This window comes from Rhinolophus sinicus, linkage group LG02 (genome assembly GCF_036562045.2).
Source record: "Rhinolophus sinicus isolate RSC01 linkage group LG02, ASM3656204v1, whole genome shotgun sequence".
In the NCBI taxonomy this organism is placed as follows: domain Eukaryota; kingdom Metazoa; phylum Chordata; class Mammalia; order Chiroptera; family Rhinolophidae; genus Rhinolophus; species Rhinolophus sinicus.
The window spans coordinates 154,655,407-154,681,769 of record NC_133752.1 but is presented as its reverse complement, the minus strand read 5'-3'; the positions used below and the strand labels follow the sequence as shown (position 1 = coordinate 154,681,769).

The 26,363-nt window shown below is 33.6% G+C and overlaps 1 protein-coding gene across 1 annotated transcript in view; it reads right to left on the bottom strand.

Moving 5' to 3' along the window:
* Window positions 1-3,483: 3,483 nt before the first annotated feature.
* The window catches only part of ADAMTS20 (ADAM metallopeptidase with thrombospondin type 1 motif 20), a 151,445-nt gene continuing 128,565 nt past the window's right edge, over window positions 3,484-26,363 (bottom strand). Inside the window, 7 exon segments of the mRNA XM_019748447.2 lie at window positions 3,484-4,978; window positions 7,007-7,111; window positions 23,230-23,321; window positions 24,437-24,570; window positions 25,671-25,765; window positions 25,854-25,948; window positions 26,160-26,289. Coding sequence (XP_019604006.2) covers window positions 4,889-4,978; window positions 7,007-7,111; window positions 23,230-23,321; window positions 24,437-24,570; window positions 25,671-25,765; window positions 25,854-25,948; window positions 26,160-26,289 — 741 coding nt within the window. The 3' untranslated portion in view covers window positions 3,484-4,888.

Below are 26,363 nucleotides of genomic sequence, written 5' to 3'. Positions count from 1 at the left end.
CTTATTTCTGGTTATGGCCTTTCCTGTATAAAGAAGACTCTTTAATATTTCTAGTAAGTATGTTTAGTGGTGAACTCCTTTAGTTTTTGCTTGTTGGAAAGATTAAATCACTTTTCCAAGGACACAGAGCTTACATCAGTGGCAGGGCTGGAGTTCAGACCCCCAGAACCTTTCTTCTACTCATTATAGTGCTTTCAAAACTATTTTCTATATTGAAAATTAAGGAATGTAGCTAATCTGGTACTTTTCTACTAATTAAAACATATTCACAAATAGGTCATTTAATTTCATAATTTTTATTTTAGGAAGGTAAGCAGAGCAATTTTTCTCCTATCCATTTTACAATTTACAATATTGAGGTTCAGATGGTGTATTTTGTTATGAGATCCCACAGCTGGGAAATGGCAGAGCATGTCAAAAGCTCAGGTCTTCTTAACTATGAAATACTTGGTATTAAATTGTGAAAGGAGTATGTCTTTGCTTTGTTTGGTAAACTGAACAGTTTCCATATAGTAAAAGAGTGGAGTGGCAATCTACCCCCTCCAAGAACTGTTTTTTACTTGCATTGAGTACTACATAGCTTTATTTACATAACGAATAGTAACTGAAAGTAATACACCAGACACAAATTATACATATAAGCGTATAGAGCTGAAAAGTACCTTAGAAGTTATTGACTTCAAATCTCTTATTTTACAGCTGAGGAAACAAAGCTAAAGTTTAATGTTACACTATTAGAGCCTGGTCTAGAAAGCTGGTGTGCCCAAGCACTTGCTTCCCATTCAAGTGTCTTCTGTTTATAGCATAAAGATTCTTCCCTCCACCAAAAAAAATAATAATAATTATTGCATTAAAAAACTTCTTTATTTGCTCCTGGAGACCAAGGAAGGTTTTATATTGTTAAGAATGTTCTCAGACTGAAGTAATGAAACGAACACATGTATGTTTGTCTGACAGATATAGATATGGATGTTACATGGATAAAGCTATTAACGTTAAATTGGATTAAGGATAACTCAAAGACAGATTGCCTTTTACATCGCAAGCAGTTGCTCCTCAAGCTCTTTAGTAAATTGCAGAGAAAAGTCAGTTTGACATTTTTTCTTTATCCTACTGAGGAATAGTTAGGAGTGGCCAGCAGATGCCACTATTGTCAGTTGTAAATAATTTTTCAGGTTTCATCAAGCTGAGTCATTACAGAAAAATAAGTGGTAAGTAAATTGTGACAAAATAATCATGTTATCTTTAACAAAATAAGTGGCAAAAGTAATGCATAATTGGATATTATTATTTACCTTTAAACAGAACACCTAATTAGATACTTGGCAACTAAAAGACATGAACTAAGTTAGTAGAAATAATTAACAAGGAAAACAGTGAGTCTTCTGTGTTTGAAAATAATAGTCGTGTTCAGAAATTAGAATGTTGACTGATAGCTATAGTTAATCGCAAAGATATAGCCTATCCTGATGAGTGACATCAAGGAAGAGTAAATAATCAATTTGGTTCCTTTTCTTTATTATTGTGGCAGCATGAAAGTTTTGTATTTATCAAACCTATACTCAGTTGTGAATGAGTTGTCACTGCAAAATTTATTGTTTCTGTCTTCTGTTCCCATCAATGTTTGTAGGTGTTAAGTGTTTTAGAACTAATTTAAAACACACAAATGAAAGAACACCTACATAACTTATTCCTTGAGAAAAAGTATGCATGGTGGCTATTATTTACTTCTAGTCAGGCCTCACAAATTCCACAGTGGGGCATGATTAAATGCTCTAGGAATACCTGTAACTTCCTGAACATATTCTTGGGATGGCTCCTCATTGTTTTTAAAACATCAATCCCACCAAATATCTATAAATTATAGCTCCTATAATATATTTTCATGTGGAAGTGAATTCCTAAACATTTTAATTTATTCACAATAAAATATCAAATCTATACTGTGTAGCCAACACTCTAGTATTTGCTATGAGGGATTCAGAATAAAGTATAGTTTGTCATTAAGCAAATACGGTTGAATAAAAAGAAAGACTGTGTGTTGGGACAGATCTGCACTATGCTAAAAAATTTCTGCTATTACCTAAAATCATCTTTAAAATAGAGATGTTTAGCTTCTATTTTATGCCAGATATTGAGTGACATTTTACATCCGTATATAATTGAATCTTTAAAATAACTTTAAGTGCTATTGTTTACTGAAATAATCGTCTTGGAGAAGAGGTAAGATGAGTGGTCAAAATCCTAATCACATACAAAGTAGAAAACAAGTGACATAATAAAGGAATGGAATACATGAAGAATTAAAAATAAAATATCTTAATCAGAATGGTCTAGGAAATATTTATGGAAGAGGTCACAATAGGCTAATACTTGAGAGAAATTTAACATTTAAAGTGTAGAATAATGTGAAATAATTTTAAGGTAGAGAAAGAGTGGGGTATGAGAGGAGAAAAGCCAGTTAATCATGGCATTTGTCCCTGTCATAATTTCTACAACTAGCACGTCCAAAATCGTGTTTGAGTCTGTTTGGAAATTCAGTGATGAATTTTTTTTAAATTTCATAATTGTACCATGGTTATGTAAGAGACTATCTTTTTTCTTAAGAAATACATACTAAAGTATTATGGAGTAAAAGGTCATAAAGGTCATGAGATAACCTACTCTCAAGTTATTAAGAATCATATATATATATACACACACACACACACACACACACAGAGAAAGGGAGAATGATGTAGCAAATGTGGCAAAATGTCAAAAAATCTGTGATTCCAGTAATAGGACATATTTGTACTAAAATTCTTGTAAGTTTTAAATTATTTCAACATTTATGACGGTGAATTTAGGACATTCCAATAAATGAATTTGTGCCAGCTGACTCACACTATAAAAAATAGAGGAAACTCTTCAAGCTGGAGAGAAATGATAATAGAAACTCAGACTAGAGAGCAGGAACTATGCCTAATAAGTAGGTAGATATATAAAGAACAATTTTATATTATCTTAAGATGCTTGACAAATTTATATAGAAATCTATTTGGAGTATTATAACATTTGAGGTAGATTGTGATAGGTTAAGGATATATATATATATATATATATATATATATATATATATATATAACTATAAACTGTATATAAACTATAAACTATATAGTATATATATACACTATATACATATACATTATATATATAGATATATAATATATATGTAATATATATAGTTTATTTCCCTCCCCCATTGACTAAGATTTGGCCATGTGATTAGATTTGGCCAATTGAATATGAGTACCCCTTGTATGAACAGAAGCTTTTAAAGGTGTGTAAGTTTCTTTCAGCCCCCTGCCCACATTCTCTTTGCCCTGAGAAGGGTATACATCAGACAGGAACTCTTTCCATCCTAACTGTAATAATTTGAAAAAAAAAACTTAGAATTTCTGGTGAAGGATTCTTTAAAGTAAGGAAAATGAAAACAAGGTGTTAATATATCACACAATTATGTTTATTATTTAAATGTTTATATAAGTTTAAATTATGAATGAAAACATTTCTAGAAAATGTTATACATTTCATATTAATGTTTGCAACTGATTTAAGGCACATAGTGCAAAATACTTTATTTCTGATACAGAGATCCTCCTAAGTGTTTAACCACATTGGCACAAAATCGCTTTAGTACCTTATATGGTACAGTATACCCCTAATAAATGTTTGGGGAAAAAAAACTTTGTGGGTAAAATTAATACACCATGATTTACTGGTAAATACCTATTTGTAGATTCAGTTTCTTTTGATTTACAGAGTAGGTTTCCATAGAAAAATATTTGATTAAAACCACATTATTATATAATACACAATTATTTACCTGAAAAAATATAAATTCCTGAGAATTTGTCCATGAATAGTTAATTTTACTATTTTTATGTTCTGTCTTTGAGAAACCTTGGCTATAAAATAACTTGAACATTGCTAATAACAAATTTGCATAGGTAAACATAATTTTATGTTTATCATAATCTTTGAAATAATTCTCACTTCTCTTTAATAAAATACTGTACATAAGTGAGGAAATAGAATTTTAAGAGTAGACATATATATGTAAAAGTTATAAAGACATAGACTATAAACATTAGAGAAACATAGTGCTTTTCTAAGTACAATTAAATTAGAGGTAGGTGTTTTAAGTCAAATTTTACTATATTATATCTTCTTCTGTATTATACCCACAAAACTTCTTACTTAGTATTTAACCCAAGCACATATTTTTAACACAAAATTACACCACAATTTTAGTATTTTTTTATTTGAAGCACCATAATCCACAATGAAAAATTAAAGAAAACATATGACAAGGTATGTAGGCTGTATCAGTAGAAAGTATAATGGCTATGTACTTTTTTGATGTAACTATTATTTTAGTATTCACCTGACTAAATAATGCTTATGGTAGTTTTAAATAGGTTCATTTTCTTAATTCTTACTTGCTCTATTTTAACAAGTAGAATGAAACATTTCATTGTACAGTAGTATACTAAGTAGAGCTATACATGTGTGTTTATAGGTATAATTGTGGCCCAGTCCAAGCTATGAACAGCAACATTATCTTGGTATTAGTCATTCAAACATCCCTATGTATACTCTACCATAAATTAAGTCCTTTTGAAAAATATCCTGATCACACTCATGTATCTAAGGTTTTTTTGGTTTTTTTTTGAGGACCTTGAGAAAAGCAGGAGTTTTACTCCCCGATGAGCACCCTAAAAAAAGGCAGAGACATTTTAGACAGCAAAATCGTAGGGAAGGAAGAGTAAAGAAATGAGCACCGGTTATTTGCAGGTTCTGGAGAATATTTCCTCTTTGGGACATACTTCGCATTTCTGAATGTTCATATTACTTGAATTGGGAGACCAGTAGTCAGGTGGGGAACACACTTTCCACAGAACCCTCCACATCTGCCATAGAGTTTGGTTCCATCCTGAAAATAGGAAGAGGCAGAAATATAGGAGAATCTGCTATGAGCTATATATCTGCATGCACAAGTCAGAAAAAACAAATGCTTTGATTCATGTGGCTGAAATCATTAGCTGAGGTTTCCTGTAACAATTACATTTGAGGTCAAAGATCAGACCATTTCAGAATTGGATGAAATTGGTGGTCACAGGAATTAGATAACCTGAAATTCACATTAGGTACTTGATGGTTATAAACCACACTATTAGAAACATAGCCTGAAGTATAGAAGGGGCAAAAAATTGGACTGAGAGCAGTAATTATAATTAGAAAAGAACTAAAAAGCAGAGGAAGGGAGTGGTGGCAAGGACAAGATAGATTTTCTTTCTAGACGGCCTTCCATCTTTAAGTCCAGAAGTCAAAAGACTATGCAAACATTTTGATAGGATGAGGCAAAAATAGTTTGAACTCCTGTAGTTTCTAGAAAGGTAAGGTGTGTGTGTGTACGTATGTGTGGCTTTTCTTTTAATCTAAGGAGGGAGGGTAGAGAAGGAAACTTTGGGGATGAATGTTTTGAGTTCAGTGGCTTTGGAAGTTGCTTTTTCTTTGAGAAGTTTTTTAACTCTTTAGAATCTGAATAAACAGGAGAATGGCAGTAAAAATTCCAATTTATATACATTCCTTTCCAAAACAGATTAAGTAAAAACACTAACTTTGATTAAATTTACTAGCAAATGAAAATATGTTTGTATTTCCATAAGTATATTTGGATTTCACAAGTCTCAATTTCACACTAGGCATCAGACTTCAGGAAAGACTTTCATGTGCAACATTTTTGATTGAGGTAGAAATTCTCAATTAAATACTCAAATAATTCATCTTTAAAACAGAACTTAAATAGGAGCAAAAGGAATGATTGTACTAGACATTCATATCTACTGATGACCTCAGACAGAGTTTAGTTTTTACATTTAATCAAAAGATCAAAAAGCTTGAGAATATTGCATTCAGGATATACTTTAAGTAATTAATTTATTCCCATTCTTCTACCAAAAGGGATTAGACCTAAAGATGCCAGTTAAGTATTTAAAAATAGCTATTTGTTGTAAAAGCCTACTACTCACTTATGTGTTTTATTACTTAAAACATTTTCAGTCTTCAGAAATAGAATGTTTTAAAGTCTAATATCAGAAAATTGAATCTCACTTACAAATAATATAATATTCATGTAATACTCATATAAATAGTGTAATAGAAGTCACTTTAGTCAGAAAAATCATAAAATATCAGAGTGTGCAGGAGCTGTTAATGGCACTGATTTATGTGCAATACAGGTAAGAAGACTTATACTGTAGACCCTGATTTACTATAGGGAGAGTCATGCTATCTAAGACACTAACTAAATAAGAGGAGCCATCTCATAAAGTGATAGTACACCATCACCACCAGCAAAATGAAATGGATTCTACTTTAGAGAGTACATGTGCTAGAGGGAAAAGCCAAATAACATTGTTATCGAGCTAAAGATAGGAGAAAATATGTGTACAACCATAAAAAATTGTCCTAATTCTTAAAGAAACTATTGTAAAGGATATTTTGCTAAATGACAAGTGGTTCTACCACCACCCCAATCATAAAAGCAAAGCGGTAACGTATATAAATCGAAAATTTACCCCAGTTTGAAATAGTAAAACCTGTAAACCTTTAATAATTAAAGTACAGCTAAAAGCACAACCTTTTTCTGCAGTATCTGCATTCCCAGACATTAGCCCCAAACTTGAACTAGATAAGATCTCAATGCCCTGGCATTTGATATTTCATGTTCAGATAGCTGTAGCGATAGCTGTAGCCTGTATAAGAATATGTATTCTTATACATAGTCTTGGGTAAATACGATGAGCCCAAATCCATAAATTAATGTTATACCCCATTATAGGCAATAACTCATTAGTCACTAACCTCACATAATTCTAAATTTAAGGGAGAGGACTTTTGATGCTAGGCCAGAGCACAGAAGTATTTCAAACGGGCTTTGTGGTGCAGCAGGACTTACCTGTGATCTATGTATGATGACAGAGGCATAGCTCCCCTGAGCTAGCCACTTCGCAGAGCTGGAGATCTTCATCCCAGTTCCTGCCAAATTAATGCTGAACTGGCCCTGGATTGTAAACAAAACAAAATAAAAATAGATGGAATTTATAAAATATTTAAGAATGGTCTTGGCTGGAAACAGCTGAATGTGAATTATATAAGAAAGGACTCAAGTTGCTTTTTGAGGGTCTTCCTTTTTATAAAATGAAAGAATATTGATACAACCTTACTGTAAAGAAAATGAACCAGGTAAAACATTTTCAAATTGATTATAAATAAGTCTGCTTGTACAAGAGACAACTGAATTCATACCACACAACGTTATTTGTGCACAAGTAATTCTGTCCAACCCGTGGACTCCAAGGCTTGACAGCTAGAGCTACTGTGCCCGTAACCACAGGCTGGTCCTGCCAAAAGAGACATTTCCATGGACTAATACCAGACTTTAATGTTTCTCCAGTTTTGATTTTTGACCTCTCGTTGCTAACTTCCCAGATAAGTTATACCTGTCTAATGAATTTTCTACAATCTTCCATTACTGTGTACTTCCCTTTTGTGTTTAGAATATTACTTCTTAACCCATCACACAAAACAACTCAATATGGTATTATTCTAGCATCATGTCTTTTTCAAGTACCTAGAAGGGTATGTAGACTTGTGACGCCACATGGTTTACAGACATGGTGAGTGAGCCCCCTAGTGGCTTTATGATCTAATTCTTTTCAAGACAGAACCATGTTTAAGTCAAAATATCTGTTAACATTGAACTATCTTGAGAAAATACACGACTGAAATGGGTAAAATTTGTCATATTTACATGATCATGCAATACAGAATTATGTACTGAAAAGTAGAAATACTTCATGCTAATTAAGTACTACTTATGTTCAATATATACATAGATTGGCTACTGCCAATGTTCAATATATATATAGATTCAGAGCAATATTAAGGAATTCTTAAATCTTATCACAATATCCCACAGCCTAAGACTCATGAGTCTGGAGCCAGATGATATAAAACACTGGGGACTATATTATGTGAATGAAAATATTGTCATAACAGCAAAGATTAAATGACTTTCAAATATATTTATAATATGAATTATTACAAGTGTTAAAAACAATTACATATCAATATAGTTTATTTTGATTTGTTAGCAATCTTATATTTCTGATTTAAAACCAAAATAGAGATTCAAATACATTTTAATACAATGATAATATATGGAGAATTTTCCCCACAACAAAAATAATTTGTAAAATTCCAAAGAAAATGTCTTATTATAAATATCATTTGTAATGAAAAGTTAGTATGAAATTTAGAACATGACCTGCATGTTTGCTTCATTGCTGTATTCCCAGGTCCCAGAAGAGGATTAGGTACTCATTGTGTTTTTCAATGAACTAAGTCCAGCATTATAAAAGTCAATACGTAAATACATATTTAAATTAATCATACTCCATGATAAGGAGTGACACTAACACAAGACACATTAGATGGATATATATATATATATATATATATATATATATATATATATATATATATCTTGTAGCCATATACTGGTCTTGCCAGAAGAGACATTTCCATGGACTAATACCAGACTTTAATGTTTCTCCAGTTTCAATGTTATATATATATAACAGTGAAAGGATATATATATATGCAGTGAAAGGAACGAACCTTGACTGACTGCTGAGAGACTTAGGTAGTCATTAACACAGTCAATTAAGTCTAGAAATGTCTATTTCTCCATTTTCCCAGACTAATTTTCATGAAATTTACTTATGTACTTAGTCCTTTTAAAAAGCAATATAATACAGTCTCAAAGAAATGATAAAGCAATTCATCTAAAATTTGGGATGATATTGATAAAGGTAAAAATGCATTTCATTCATTTGTTCAAAATTGAATGACAGATACGGTGTCAAGTACTATGAGAAACTCACTGTATATCTGATAAGAACAGATTGGTGGTTGCCAGAGGCAGGTGGGGGAAATGGGTAAGGATGGTCAAACAATGAAACGTCTAGTCACAAGATAAATTCTAGGGATGTAATGTTCGCTATGGTGATTATAGTTAACAATACTGTATTGTGTACTGCTAAGAGAGTAGATCTTAAAAGTTCTCACCACAGGAAAAAGATGTATCTACATGAGGTAACAGATGTTAACTAAACCTATTGTGGTAATTTACAATATATGCATAATCAAATCACCTTATGTTGTACACCTTAAGGTAATACAATGTTATGATAAATAAGTGAAATATCGTATGTGCACAAATTAATGCAATGTAGAGAGTATAGGTGCTATAAGAGTATGTTCCCATAGAACTTAAGAAGTAATAAATGATTGAATAAATGTATTGACTATTTCCATTCCAATGCTTCATTTAAGATTAAAATGTGTACCTTTCTTAACTTGAAAATTTAGTTCAACATAGGAGCTGCTAAAAAAAAATGTGTTTTTAAAAAGTAGTATGAAGTTTACCTCCTCTTCTACTCTCTTGACATATTTTAGAAGATGCCACCATAAGAAGCAAAATTCTTAACATTGTTAAAATGTCCATACTACCCAAAGCAATCTATAGATTCAGTGCAATCTATAGATTCAGTGCAATCAAAATATCAATGGCATTGTTTAGAGAACTAGAACAAAAGATACGAAAATTTATGTGGAACCCCCAAAGACCCCAAATAACCAAAGCAATCTTGAGAAAGGACAACAAAGTTGGAGGTTATCACAGCATACCTGATGTCAAACTATATCACAAGGCTATTATAATCAAAACAGCATGGAACTGGCATAACAGCAGACACATACCTCAATGGAACAGACTAGAGCACCATAAATAAACCCTCTCCTATATGGTCAATCTATGACAAAGGAGGCAAGAATATACAGTGGGATAAAGATAGTCTCTTCAATAAATGGTGTTGCAAAAACTGGACAGATAACATGCAAAAGAATGAAACTTTCTTACACCATATGACAGAATAAACTCAAAATGGATTAAAGACTTAAATGCAAGATCCCAAATCATAAAATTCCTAGAAGAAAACATAGGAAGTAAACTCATTGGCATCAATCTTAGTAATATCTTTTTGGAAATGTCTCTTTGGGCAAGGGAAAAAATAAAAAAGGGGGACTACATCAAACTAAAAAGTTTTTGTACAGGAAAGGAAACCAACAAAACAAAAGTCTGAATAGGAGAAGATATTTGCCAGTGATACGTACATCTGATAAGGAACTAATATCCAAAATATTAATATCTAAGGAACTCATACAACTTAATGCTAAAAAAAAAATCCAATTAAAAATGGGCAGAGGACCTGAATAGACATATCTCCAAAGAAGACATACAGATGGCCAACAGAAAAGATGCTCTACATCACTAGTCATCAGGGAAATACAAATAAAAACTACAATGGCATTATGTGTGTATATATGGTATATATACACACACACTTAGTTCTGACAGGTTCACAAACTTGTTGCAATGATGTTACTAATTTTTTTTTATAAAAGAGGGATTAGTCATTATGAATTTGTACCAACTGGATAAATAGTTGACGAAGTTTACTATTTGGAAGTGCTGAAAAGGCTGCATGAAAAAGTTAGACGATCTGAACTTTTTGCCAACAATCCATAGCTCTTGCCTCAGGGTAATGCACCAGCTTCCACAGCACTGTCTGTGAGAGAGATTTTAGCCTGTAAATAACTGTATTGGAACACCCTCCCTACTCACCTGATCTGGCCCCCAATGACTTCTTTCTTTACCCGAAGATAAAGGAAATATTGAAAGGAAGGCATTTTGATGACATTCAGGACATGAAGGGTAATACAACGACAGCTTTGATGGCCTTCTAAGAAAAGAGTTCCAAAATTGCTTTGAAGGGTGGACTAGGTGCTGGCATTGGTGCATAGCTTCCCAAGGGGAGTACTTCGAGGGTGACTAGTGATATTCAGCAATGAGTTATGGAGCACTTTTTCTAGGATGAGTTCATGAACTTAATTGTCTGACCTCATATACTATATTAAGTTCGTCAACTCATCCTAGAAACAGTGCTCCATGCCTCATATATATGTGTGTGTGTGTGTATATCATATATATATATATATATATATATATATATATATATATATATATATATATATATAGTTGATTTTTGACAAAGGTAGAAAAGCAATTGGAGAAAAAATTCTTTTAATGAATGTTATTAGGACAATTGGATGTCTATATGCAAAAACCCTCAGACTTCATACAAAATTAATTCAAAATCAATCATAGGTCTGGATATAAAACATAATACTATGAAAGTTTTGAGGATGAATCTGAAAAAAAAAGTTTTTGAAGAAAACAGGAGAAAATCTTTGTAACTTTGAGTTAGTCACAGAGTTCTTAAATATGACACTAAACACACAACCCATAAAGAAAAAAATAATAGTTTGATGTCATTAAAATTTTTAATTTTTGTTCTGTGAAATACACTTAAGAGTAATAAAAGATAAGGTTCAGATCAGGAGAAACTATTTTCAAATGTCATATCCAACTAAAGACTTGAATCCAGAATTATAAAAACGTCTTAAAACTAAACAGTAAGGAAACAACCCAGTTTTAAAAATGGGCAAAGACATGAACATACACTTCACCGAGGACAATATACAGATGGCAAATAAACACATGAAAGATGCTTAACATCATTAGACATTAGGAAAATGCAAATTAAAACTATAATGAAGTACCACAGAAGATGAGGAAACAGATAAACAAAAAACTTGGCAATACTAAAAGCTGGCAATGAAGCAAAACAATTACAACTTTAATCTTTGCTGGTAAGAATACAAAACAGCACAGCCACTCTATAAAAGTTTTGCAGTTTCTTATAAAGTTAAACATACACATACCATATGACCCTGCAGTCCACTCATAGATATTTATCCTAGATAAATGAAAATGTACTCACACACAAAAAAACTACACAAACGTGCATACTAGCTCTATTCATAATCTCCAAAAACTGTAAACAACCCATTTTCTTCCAAAAGATGAATGGACAATGTAGGATATCTTTATCACATCCATATGATGAAATAATTCTCAGCAATGAAAAGCAACAACAAACATGGATCTCAAAGGCATTGTGTTGAGTGAAGGAAGCTAACCCCAAAAGGTTGCATATTATATGATTCCATTTGTAATGACATTCCAGAAAAGGCAAAACTACAGCAACAGAGAACAGAGCAGTGTTTACCAAGAGTTAGGTGGGAGGGAGGAATTGACTCCATGCACTGAGTGTGAGGGAACACTTTTATATTTTGATTATGGTGATAATAACATGAATCTGTACATATGTTAAAACTGTATAACAGAAACGGCAATTTTGCCAGATGTTATTTTTTTTTTTTAAATTAAGGTGAATAGGCATGACATCTATTTAGAGAAAAAAATATTTTTTTTCCAAAAAATAACAGCTTTTAATATCGCTATAGGCATACACCAGAAACCGAAACACTTAATCTTCATCTGAATTTACAAAAACCAAACAAAATAATGTCAACAGTGTCTACTTATTCTGGTAATATATTACAGTGTAAAACCAAAATTCTTTCTCTGACAGTATCTTGGATATAAGATTATGTTGTAGCATTGCTAACTAGCTACATTTTAGTAATCAGATACCCTGAGGAATATTATTAATAAATCATTTTTAATATTCAGCAATATATATAGGAGGAAACAAAAATAAATCTAGTAAACAGTATTTTGAAAATTAGCATTTTATGAGAGGCTATTAAACAGTAGATGTCAAAGTTCTTGCCTTTTCTAGTTTGCTCCCAGTCTTTCTGAATTTTTATTTTTTTTTCCTACAAATTTATACAGGTCACTTCACATAATTTCTAACATAAATCTCTGTGGTGTTATAAAATTTGGGTTAAATAGCACAGTTTGTATACTCTGGCCTCTTTCTGTTTTGAGAAAAATATTTTCTGTTAGATTGGTGCAAAAGTAATTGCAGTTTTTGCAATTATTTTTAACCTTTTAAACGACAATTACTTTTGCACCAGCCTAATAGTTGGCTTGCAAACAAAACCCAACCACATGCTATATGTTAGACACACTTAAAACAAAGTGATTGATAAAGACTAAAATTAAAAGGATGCACAAAAAAATATACCAGGCAAATGGCATAAAAAAAGAGAGCAGAGGTAGCAATCCAGATAAAGAACAAAGAATTCAAATCTCAAATTAGGAAAATATGACAAAGTGCTAAAAACCATAACCTACAATGAAGACATAATACATGAATATTATGCATCAAATAATACAGCAACTTTTATGAAGCAAAACTACAAGAGATACAAGGAGACATAGAAGCACCCTAATTATAGGAAGTTTTAATGTATCACTTTTAGTAGCAAGACAGAAAGTGGGCAAAAATAAGGAGAGAGATGATCTTAATCAAAAGGGTAGAGCTCATGGATCTCTCTCTCTCTCTCTCTCTCTCTCTCTCTCTCTCTCTCTCTCTTATATATATATATATATATATATATATATGTATATATGTGTGTGTGTGTATATATGTGTGTATATATATATATATATATATATATATATATATATATATATATATATATGTATACAAACTCTGCATCCTGATAATAAAGAATGCTCATTCAAAATACTTCATAACTGGCTCTGAATACTCAAAATGAATGCTCTCCATGCTCCACTGACATTGGCTAAATGTGGTTATTCTCTTGCTCTTATGTAATCAATATTAATTACAAAACAGCTGAAGAGATAGTTGGGTTTTTGTTTTTAATTTTTGTGGCTCTGTAAAAAGTACCAAACACTTTACTTCACTTTTGATATATGTACTCTAAAGTCACATCACACTCCTTAATGCTGTCTTATATTGCAATGTGGCAAAGTTTATTTTCCCTAAAGAGTGCCATATGTGTCCATTCTCTCTTTTAGCATTAATATCCTGGGGTGCCCTCTCATATGCAAACACAGAGGATGTGGTTTTGATGAATCCCAAACAACAGAATAAGTTCTTTCTGTGACATCAAACATCTGGAGAGTATTCATGCAAATGTTATGTAACTTAACACAGAATCTGGTTTATATATTTGACAGGACATCTCCAAGAATACAGGCAGTGTGTATTTTTGGTAACAGTAACCTCAGACGGTTGAATACAGACTGAATAAAGATAAGCATAACTGCTTTTGGCAGCACATACCTATGCCCGATAACATCTAATTTAAGAACTAGAACTTAGTGATCTGTAAATGCCTAGAAAACTATCTGAGAGAGGCATCTTACCTTGAAGGGCAGAGAGGAGCATTTTTGTTCTGTGCTGGTTCTGCCTTTGATTTTCTCAGCTATCTCGTACAGGTTGTTAACATGGACTGTCTGTTTCTACAACTATAAATTGGGATTAAGCAGTTTACAACTGTATAACTTTCTCAAGATCTTGTAGGAGGAAAATGAAAGAAGTTGGATGAAAAGAATTAGAAATTAATGGAAATAGCTTGACTTGTTTAAAAACTTGATTGTGCTAACACCTCTTATTCAGATTCCATGCTAATTGAGAAATATTGTGTTTATAGTAGTTAGCTTTCTGTTAAGATATTTCCTATAAAAAATGTTCACTAATGATATAAAAGGAGTTTTGATTCCACTTGACAGGTATATAATTTACTGGCATATCAGTCTCCTATGAATTTTGTTCATGTCTCATCAACCAGACCTCAATTCAACAAGTAATGAAAAGGACCAGATTCCCAGAACTTAGTGACTTTTCCAAAGTAATGGCATCTGTGAGACATTTAGCACACTCTTCACATCTCTAGGTGGCATTCTCAATTACTTCTCTCTAATCACATCAAGTAAATGACGAGAAGGTATAAATTAGAAGGAGGATAGGATGTGGACAAAGGTGACCCAGTCTTGACATGGGTTGGTCATTGGAGAATGAATAATCTCCATTTAAGAGGAAACTGTTATTTAAAAAAGAAAAATCCATATGTTGGGAAAAAGATTGTTCAGATGCTAAAATTTTAGAACAGGTGTTTGAAAAGACAGTATAAAAATTCAGAAGGCGGAGTACACATAGGGGAAGGACAGTCCTGGGAAGAGAACTGGATAGAAGACGTAGGTCAGAGAGTCACTATCTGGGAGGTGGATCAATCATCTGGTAGATTAATATGACTAAAGCAGGGAAGGACAAAAATTGACATGAATAGAACTAACCAGCCTCAAAGGTTGAATGAGATTCCTCTGCAAAGTTATCTACCTTTAAAAACATAGCCAAGAGAGAGGCATTTCTGGAATGGCAGTTTGAGGAAACCTGTGGACTCTCTCTCCAGCAAAACAACCATAATTGGTAAAAATTATAAGATACAGTAACCATTGAAAGTCTCTGAAATTGTCCTAAAGTTATATAACAAATAAAGAAACATTTATGCAAGAAAATCTATGAACTCTAGATAAGAACAGTAAGCATCTGTGACATTTGAACCATGACCTGTCCTCTCCTCCCACCAGGAAGATAGTAATACTCTCGTGAATGCAGCTAAGAACACAAGACTTTATATTCCCCAGATCCCTGTTAAAGCTAAGTTTTCTTGCATCTTTTAATGACCACATCAAAATTATAACTAAACTATAGAACAAACATTATTGAGAATTGCCTGAAGTCTAGCTGAACAGAAGTCCTAGGAGATACAGAAGAAGCCACCTCGAGACTGGTAGAAGGGGCAGAGATGCAGAATGGGCAGATTCCATACCTGCAATGTGGCAGTTAAAAATTAGGAGGAATATCTTGGCTGCAGAAGTCCCACTGAGGAATGAGGGGTCACAGCACCACCCAGTTTTCCCAGTCCAGGGTTCCAGGGCTGGAAAGAGATGTTCCCACAACTTTTGGCTGTGAAAACCAGTGGAGATTGTGGCTGAGTGAGATGAAGGTTGCTGGAGTCCCAGGTATTCCTCTTAAAGGGCCAGCACACAGCCTTACTCACTGATGGACTCACTCACTCTGAGCTCCAGTACTAACGAAGGCAGCAGCTGAAAGGCCCCAGGGACTTACACAGAGGAACTCAATTGTCTGGCTGCAGGGTGAGTGCTGGAGGGACAGCTTTCTCCCAGACAGAAGTGCTGGCAGAAACCATTGTACCTTTGCTCAACCCTTACCTACCCACCACCCAGCTTGCAGACTTAGGCTGGCACTATATCTGAGTCTCCATCAACCTGGCTAACACAGTTTGCTCTGCCCTGGGTCCCTGAAATCCTGCCCCATCCAAGTTGCAGACCCACCAAAGCTGCTACCAGTGGCTTTTCCATACAAACAGCCTATCTTATTTCATGCTGCAGACTTTCCTAAAATCTCTCAAAGGTTGACAAAACCCAAACATGCAGCATCTGGCCTTGGCATGCCCTGTACTTCTTTCTAAGCAGTGCTAAGACAGGCATCTATGGCAGCAGCCCTTGGTTCGAGGCTTGGCTTCCCCTGGGCACCTCCAAGCCCAGAACAGGTGGGAGCCATCTGTGGCTTGCTTTGTGTCACATTCCAGGTGGCTCTGGGCAGGAGACAGGCTGCGGCTGAACATGGACTGAAGCATTCCCCTCCCAGGAGCCCGAGGGGAAGCACCCTTGATAGCAGCCTCAATCAAGACAGAGCAAACCGTATGACAGTTTCAATCAAGCCAGAGCACACCCAAAGTGCAGACTAGGCAGGCACCAGAGCCCTGCTAAAGCAAATCCTGCTTTGTAAGGTCAGTCCTTGTGCAACAGCTCCTACATTGTAGTTAAGGCCAGTCTTCACAACCAATCAGCCCGAGGGTCAATACCTCCTATGGACATGTAAACAGCAACCAAGGCTCAACTACAACAGAAGGGCACAAACAACCCACACAAGAGACACACCTGGAGAACCCTGGCTCAGGTGTCCAAGAAGACTATGCCGCTGGGCCCCACAGGACACATACTACATAGGGCCACTCTACTAAGACCACAAACATAGTAGTTCTACCTAGTCCATAGAAACAAACACAGGGAGGCAGCCAAAATGGGGAGACAAAGAAAAATGTCCCAAATAAATAAGCAGAACAAAGCTCTAGAAAATGAAAAGAGAGAGAGAGAGAGAGAGATAATTAACCAGATGTAGAGGTCAAAACACTGGTTATAAGGATGCTCAATGATCTCAGTGAGAACTTTAAGAAAGAGTCAGGAAACATAAAAATGGAGATAAAGAACTTAAAAAAGAACCAGTCAGAAATGAAGAATACAATAACTGAAATAAAGAATACATTAGAGGAAATTAGCAGATTACAGGAAGCAGAGGATCAAATGAGCAATTTAGAAGATAGCAGAAAACAAACAATCAGACCAGAAAAAATAATTTTAAAAATGAGGATAGTTTAAGGGGACTTTTGGGACGTTAAACCTACTGACATTCTCATCATAGGAGTACCAGAAGGAGAAAAATCATAGGGGTGCTAGAATGAGGAAGAGAAAGCAAGCAATTGTAAACCTATTTGAAGAAATAATGCTGGGAAACTTTCCTAACATGGTAAGGGAAATAGATATATAAGCACAGGAAGTGCTGAGTTCCAAACAAGATGAACGCAAAGATGCCCATACCAAGACACATCATAATTAAAATGCCAAATGTTAAATACAAAAGAGAATCTTAAAAGTGCAAAAGAAAAGCAGTTGCCTACAAGGGAGCTCCCGTAAGACTGTCAACTGTTTTCTCAACAGAAACTTTTCAGGCCAGAAGGGATTGGCAGGAAATATTCAAAGTGATGAAAAATGAGGACCTACAATCAAGATTACTCTACCTAGAAAAGCTATCATCTAGAATTGAAAGACAGATAAAGCACTTCCCTGACAAAAAAAAAAGCTAAAGGAGTACATCACCATCAAACCAGTATGACAAGAAATGTTAAAGGGGCTACTTTAGGGAGAAGGGGGGGAAGATAAAAAATATAAATAATAAAATGACAATAACTACATATCTATCAACAATTACTTTAAATACAGAAGAATTAAAAGCTCCAATCAAAAGACAGGGTGAAAAAGGAGGAAGGATTAAGAAGTACAAATTTGTAGTTACAAAATAGTCATGAGGATGTAAAGTACAGCATAAAGAATATAGTCAATAATATCGTAATAACTATGTATGGTGTCAGATGGGTACTAGATTTATCTGGTGATAACTTCATAAATTTAATCACTATGTTGTACACCTGAAACTAATATAGTATGTCAACTGTAATTGAAAAATAAAAAACAATATTTAAAAAAGAGATAGAAATTATATTTACAAAAAGAGCCAAAGGACAATTCTGGAGTTAAAAAGTACTATAACCAAAACCAAAACAAAAACAAAAAACTTCACTAGAGGGCTCAAACAGTAGATTGGAGTTGGCAGAAGAAAGAATCAGCAAATGTGAAAAGATATCAATAGTGATGATACTATCTAAACAAGAGAAAAAAGCATGAAGAAAAATGAGGAGAGGCTCAGAGAAGCATAATGGGAGTACCAAAAGGAGAGGGGAGAGAGAGAAGGAAAGAATCTCTTTGAGGAAATAATGGCTGAAAACTTTTCAAATTGTGACTGCATTAATCTACACATCCAAGAAGCTCAATAGTCTCCAAATTGAGTAGACACAAAGAGATCCACATCCAAATATGCCATAGTCAAGATTTTGAAAGAAAGAGAAAATCTGAAGCAACAAGAGAAACATTATTACATACATAGAACCCCAAGATAAATAGCTGACTTCTACTGTTTATTTAGAAGCCAGAGGACAGTGGGATGACATATTTAAAGTGCTGAAAATAAAAACTGTAAATCAAGAATGTTGTAACACGAAAATCAACCTTTCAAGAATGAAGGCAAAACAAAGACATTCCCAGATAAGTGAAATTGAGAGCATCTGTTACTAGTAAGTAGACTGTCTTACAAAACAGACTAAAGGAAGTTTTATAGGCTGTAATCAAGTGACACTAGGCCTTAATACAAATCAACGCAAAACAATGAAAGAGTACTAGTAAAGGTAATTATAAAAGACAGTATAATTAATATTTCTTTTCTTCTGTTAACTGATTTAAAAAGGAATTATATAAATCAATATAAATTCATTATTAACCTGTAATATATAGAAATGTAGTACATTTGATCACAAATGGCACAAATGAGGCAGGTAGAAACAAAGCTGTTTTGGAGTAAGAAAATGACACCAGCCAATATCAAATATACAGGAAGAAATGAAGAGAGACAGAAATGTTAAATAAAAAGGTTCATGAAAAACTATGGACATATAATTTCTCTCATTCCTTCTCTCACATTCTCTAAAAGACAAAGTTGTATATAAAGTAATATTATAAAATGTATTGTGATTTTATTATATGTAGATAGCATAGGTTTAACAAATGTAACTCAAAAAAGGGAATAGGAAATAGAGCATATATGAGACTAATGTTTCTATATTTCACTGAAATTTAGTATAAATCGGAAATAGATTCTGGTAAGTTAAGATGTATATTGTAAGCCCTCGAGTGACCATTAAAGAAGCAGTTCAAAAAATATAAAAAGAAAACATTATGAAGGAAATTAAAATGTTATACTAGAAAACATTCAATGAATCAAAAAGAAAGTAGTAAGGAAGGAACAGAGAAGCAAAACAACGTAAGACATATAGAAAAAAAAAGCAAAATGGCCAATGCAAATCCAGACATATTAGTAATGACATTAAACAATGCAACCAAACAGCAAAGGTCCAACAAAGTTCTTCCTATAGGAGACAAAGATATAAATAGATTATACTCAAAGATATAAATATGTTAAAAGTAAATGGGATGAAAACATATATACCATGTACTGTAAACAAGCTGAGAGGTCTTTATAATATCTGATTCATTTTGAATTTTAAAACATAGAAAAACTGCAGCTAAAGAACATTTTATAATGATAAAAGGGAAAATGTATCAATAAATTATGACAATTGTAAACATATAATCATGTGCAACAAAACCCCAAAGTAAATGAAGCAATAAGATTGAAGTGAGAAACAGACAATTCAAAAATAGTGGTTGCAAAGCTTCAGTGTATAGAACTAGGAAGATCAACAGAAAAAAGAAGAGTTAAACAATATTTTAAATCAACTAGGCCAAACAGACTTCACCCAACAACACAATATACATTCTTTCCAAGCACATATTGAACATTTTCCAGAATAGCCATATGGTATGCAATAAAACAAACCTCAGTAGATTTAAAAGGATTAGACAATACAAAGTGTGTTCCAACCACTGTGGAATGTAAGTAAAAATCAAAAACAAGGAAAATTTGGAAATTCACAAATGGGTGATTTGAACACCAAACTCTTAAACAACCAGTGGGTCAAAGAAGACACCATAAGGTGAATGAAAATTAACACACAATACATCAAAACTTCAGGGATGCAGCAAAAGAAGTGCTTAAAGGGAAATATGCAGCTGCAAATGCCTATGTTAAGTATGAAAATGATCTCATTATCAATAACCTAATTTTTTACCTAAAGACACTGGAAAAAGAAGAGCAAATTAAATCTAAAGCAAGCAGAAGAAAAGAAATGATAAATAATAGAGTGGAAATTGATGAAATAAAGAATAGAAAAATAATAGAGAAATTTGCCAAATTAAAAGTTGTTTTTATGAAAAAACAAACAAACACAAAAACTGATAAACCAAAAAAGAAAAAGGAGCCTCGAATTACTAAAATCAGGAATGAAAGAGAGAGCATGACTGTGAATCTTATAAGACTATTAAGAATTATAAAGGAAACGATATGAACAATTATATGCCAACCAATTAGATAGCTTTTATGAAATGGACAAATTCCTAAAAAGACAAACTACCAAAATGGACCCAAGAAGAACTAGAACGTCTGAGTAGATCTACAATAAGTAAAGACATTGAATTACTAATTAAAATAACTTTCACAAAGAAAAACCCGTGCTCAAATGGTTTTGCTGATGAATCTACCAAACAGTAAGCAAAGAACTAATTATTCACAAACTCTTCCAAAAAATAGGAGAGGAAGAAACACTTTCCAATTCATTCTGTGAGACCAGTATTTTCCTGATACCAAAGCCAGACAAGAACATCACAAGAAAGGAAAATGGTAGGCAAATATCTCTTATCAATACAGATGAAAAATTCTCAACAAAGCATATCAAATCTAGCAACATATAAAAAGGATTGTATACCATGACCATGTGAGATTTTCCCCAGGAATTCAAGGTTGTTTCAAAATACAAAAATCAGTCAGTGATATAGTATATCACTATAGGAATGGACAAGAACCACAGGAACATCTCAATAGATGCAGAAGAAGCATTTGACAAAATCCAACACCTTTTCATGATAAAACTACTTAAATTAGGAATACAAGGGCACTTCCTCTACATGATCAAAGGCATCTACAAAACACTCAGCTAACAGACTAAATGATGATGGACTAAATGCTTCTCCCCTAAAATCAGAAGCAAGGGTATCCACTTTCACCACTTCTGTTCAACACTGTACTGGAAGTTTTCGCGCAGGCAATGAGGCAAGACAAAGAAATAAAATGTATCTAGATTGCAAAGGAAGAAGTAAAACTATCTTCATTTGATAACATCACCATATATATAGAAAATCCTTGGGAATCCAATAAAAAACTATTACAACTAATAAATGAGTTCAGCAAAGTTGTAGGATACAATATCAATTTCTAAAAATACAGGCAAAAATTGGAGATTTACCAGGCGGGGAGGTCTGTTTATTGGATAACCCTCCCTGTCAAAAGCCTTTTTTCTCTTGAAAGAGAATCTGCTGCCCTATTAATGCCTCCTAGAGTTACACACACTGACCTCACTCCTCTTTCATGGAGCTCTTAATTATTTAAAGATAGTTATCTATCCCTTCCTAGCCACCTTCTTCATTTTCTTTCTGTAACATGATTTAAATAGTCCTTTTGCCCCCTGGTTGTCACCTCCTACCTCTAAATAAATTAAAAATTCATTTTTCCCAACAGAAATTTTAAAGTAAATATTCCAGTGTCAAGTATAAATAAATCTTTTAGTCTCCAATATTGTGTTTTGGTACCTGATGCTTATCTTAGGCTGTTTAGAAATCACCTCATGCGCTATGTGACTCCTAATGAACTCATGGTGCTTGAATAAAACGCCTACATCTCTCTCATAGACATTGCCAGGTTTTATTTGTTATTTCTGTACCTAAAGTTTATTGTTTATTCCAATTAACTTTCCTTATTTTTTTTCAGCCCATAGTTCTAGTGTCATTTCATCTCCTTTAAGTCTGATTTTCTAATACAGAAAATTCCCTTTCTTTCTAATATAAGCATACCTTATATATCATATGATAAAAATTGTTAATGGGAAATTCCAAGAACAGAGGGCTATGCCAAAACATTTAGCTAATTTTATTCAAAATGATATCAATAATATAATTACTACCTCTTGTGCATGGTTTTTCAATTAGATAAGAATCTACCTAAGAATGCTATATTCATCTAGCTTACATCTCTCCATCTTATAAAAATGCTGTTCACTTAGAAAATTCCTTCTTAAAAATGAGATAGTACATTTATTCTAGGAAGCACGCTCAATTCTGGAAATCACAGGTGACATAAAAGGGTATGTGAAGAGAACTCCGGAAATAAAGGATTAAAACAAGAATAAAGACATGGAAATGTACTATTTCACAAATAGAAAGTTATTCTGGGAATGTTACAGACCCAGCTCATTAATATAACTGATGTTGGCGGTAGTGTAGAAAATCACATGCTTGTGATCCATTCCTTATAACATACTCGAATATCCAGTCATTTCCATAGACTACGTGGAAAGGTTAGAAATTACAAAGCATCATTGAAGGAGAAATAGGATCTGAACATATGAAAATTCTTGCTATTACACCGTTTAAACAAACCCAAAATTGGCAAAAATGTGTTTCCCGCCCAAAGTTTAGCCACAACCTTTGAAACAAAATTCATATAGGAAGTCTGCATTTTCTATTATATTTCTTGCAATATTCTGGTGAAGGACGTGAATGAAGAGAAACAGTATCAATGTTTTTTGCATAGTGAGGGGAAAATAATGAAACAAATTCTGAAATACCTGGGGGCATCTGGCAGCACTATAGCAATCTCCAGCTGTCGCAAATGGAACTGCTTTTCCAAATGTTGTCTGAGCAAAAAGAAGGTCTGTAGCTAGAAAATAAAAAAGTAAAACTGTTTAGCATTGAAGTACTTTATGTTTTCCAATCTTCATTGTCAAACATACATTATTCATATTATATTCCTAAATATATTTATATAATTAATTCAACATTTTAAGCAAAAATGCTTCATAATTATAGTACATAACATAGATCAGACTCTCAACAAATAATTTTTCTTTAATACAATAATGTGCACCTCTTCAATTGCCCTAAAAATTACAGGCACATCTGTAACTAAACCAGAAGTTTAAAACTAAAGTGAGGTCAGGAGCAAAATTACAGAAAAAAAAAACATTATTTAAAGGTAAATAAATTATGATAAAACAACACATGAGTGCTTCTATACTATATATATGTATCTGTGTATATGTAGATTATATATGTATATATATACAATGTATACATATATATGTGTGTGTGTGTGTGTGTGAGTGTGTATATTTATATATATATATATATATATATATATATATATATATATATATATATATAAATTCATTTAGGCAATTCAAAAACTCCCAGCTAAAAAGTGTGCTATTTTCTTTGATTTCTTATGTGGTAGAGAGCTTTGATTTTTGATGTAATTTTTCCTTTTTTTGTAAGGCACCTAATCCCCTTTTTGCGTAGGTACGTAACTTCTAGAATGGCAGGCTGCTGAGTATAGATTAGGTTTCCTAAGTACATTTTGACTTGACTGCATTATAAATCGCTTCATATATAAGCAGCAGATGCATAGTCTTGGATCTGTGGATAGGGCTTTATCTCTCTGCAATGCCAGTTACTAACTGTATGAATTGGGACAAGGCACTTAACTTCTGTAACTGCACCTTAATTTTATCACTTGCAACAACTAGTTGTTAAAAAGATCAATAGAGACATTATGGTAAAATCTTATCACTATCATTACCACTACATTTTTTATTAAGTGTCCCCATGGTCCATGTCATTGCAGAAGAAGTATGTAATAACTTAAAAAAACAATTTAAGTAACTATTGTGCAATGCTAGGCCCTTCGCTATACCCTATTACATAAACCCACATATTGTTAGAGTTCCATTAGCAGATCGAGGTTTTTAATTTTGTAAATAGTGATTCAGCACTTACTTTTAATTTGCATAGAAGTGAGATCAATTCTTATTTTGCTGAAAACAGTGTGTCCAGCAGCCAGGTAGTCATTTTTACATTCACAGTCTTGCCTCCTACTTCCATTAAAAGGACATTCATATGGATTTTGCAGTCTGGAACAACATTAGAATTTTTTTAGTATTAGATACAGCTATTAGCCCATAATGTAGATAAATGGTAAACTTTGGAAGTGGGGAGGTAAAAGATACACTCTTCAGTATGACAGTGTCCACAAGTTAAATGAGAAAGAAGTAAAAATTACGAAAGGGTTACATACGAGGTCTGACAATTAAGTTCGAGAACTTGTTGCAACGATGTTGCTAACCTTTTTTGATATCAGAGGCATTATCCATTATGAATTTGTACCAACTGACAAACAGTTAACCAAGTTTACTATTTGGAAGTGCTGAAAAGGCTGCCTGAAAAAGTTAGATGACCTGAACTTTTCACCAACAATTCATGGCCCTTGCATCACGGCAATGCACCAGCTCACATGACACTGTCTGTGAGGGAGTATTTAGCCAGTAAACAAATAACTGTATTGGAACACCCTCCCCACTCACCTGATCTGGCCTCCAATGTCTTCTTTCTTTACCCGAAGATAAAGGAAATATTGAAAGGAAGACATATTGATGACATTCAAGACATCAAGGGTAATACAACAACAGCTCTGAAGGCCATTCCAGAAAAAGAGTTCCAAAATTGTTGGAAGGGTGGACTAGGCACTGGCGTGGGTGCCTAGCTTCCCAAGGGGAGTACTTTGAAGGTGACTGTAGTGATATTCAGCAATGAGGTATGTAGCACTTTTTCTAGGATGAGTTCATGAACCTAATTGTCAAACCTCGAATGAAATTAGCAATGGCATATTCAAGACAAGTTTGTGGAAAAGTAATTCATCTCTAGTTTTCCTTACTTTGTTACTGGCGTTAATATGATTTCTATGAAAATTCACATAGGTCTTAAATTCCCCACTTGTCTGTTGTCCCACTGCTCTCCACAGTATCCTTCTCAGTCAGTCTCCTCAGCAATACATGTTAATACTCAAGTCTGTATTACTGCACAAAAAAGGACAACGTCTAACTTAGGTCCTAGTATGTCCACCTGCTTCTAAATTACTTGTCCCACTTGTAAACAACCCAAGTATCACTCTGAATGCTAGAATTTTCTTGAAGGACCATAAAAATGCACTGAGAAGCCAAAAGACATCTCTTACCTAAAACCATACACTTCAGAAAAATTGTCTTCTTCACCTTTGACCAATGATATATATTCCTTGGGATTCTCCAAGTGCATACCTGCACAATAAATCTAAAGGGGAAATGCAAACATCTAGAAAAGCTTTTCCCAAAGTCAACGGTCAGTGTTAAAAATCAAATAGGAACTGTTTCCATAATACCTTTATTATTCTTCCCTTAATGTTCAGGTAATAGTCACCATCCTTGGTAATGTTGTTTTGCCTTTGGATTTCTTTGCAACTGGTAAATGTTCTACCTTCAAAGACAAGTAAATTGAACTTGTCAACAATGAACACATTACAAGCACCGCATGAATTGAACTCAGTCATAGAAACATTATGCACTGAAAAAACAGACACTTCCTTTTGTAGAACATATGACTACTACCAATATTCACTTTCATATTTTAATTAAAACTTCTTAGGAACACGTAGGTGCGAGGTAGAGTTCTGAAGTCTATTACTTACAGTCATTGACGTAACATTTCTTTTGCGCATCCGGCTTTAAATGCTTTAAACATAAGTCACTGGACCGACCGTTTTCAGCCACGCAAGCCACTCGTCTCTCCATTGCACCAGTTCCACATGGGACTGAGCACTGTGAACAGAGTAAAGTATGAAGTTAAAGCCTGTACTGAATAAAGCCATTGAATCCCTATCTCCTCCTCTCAG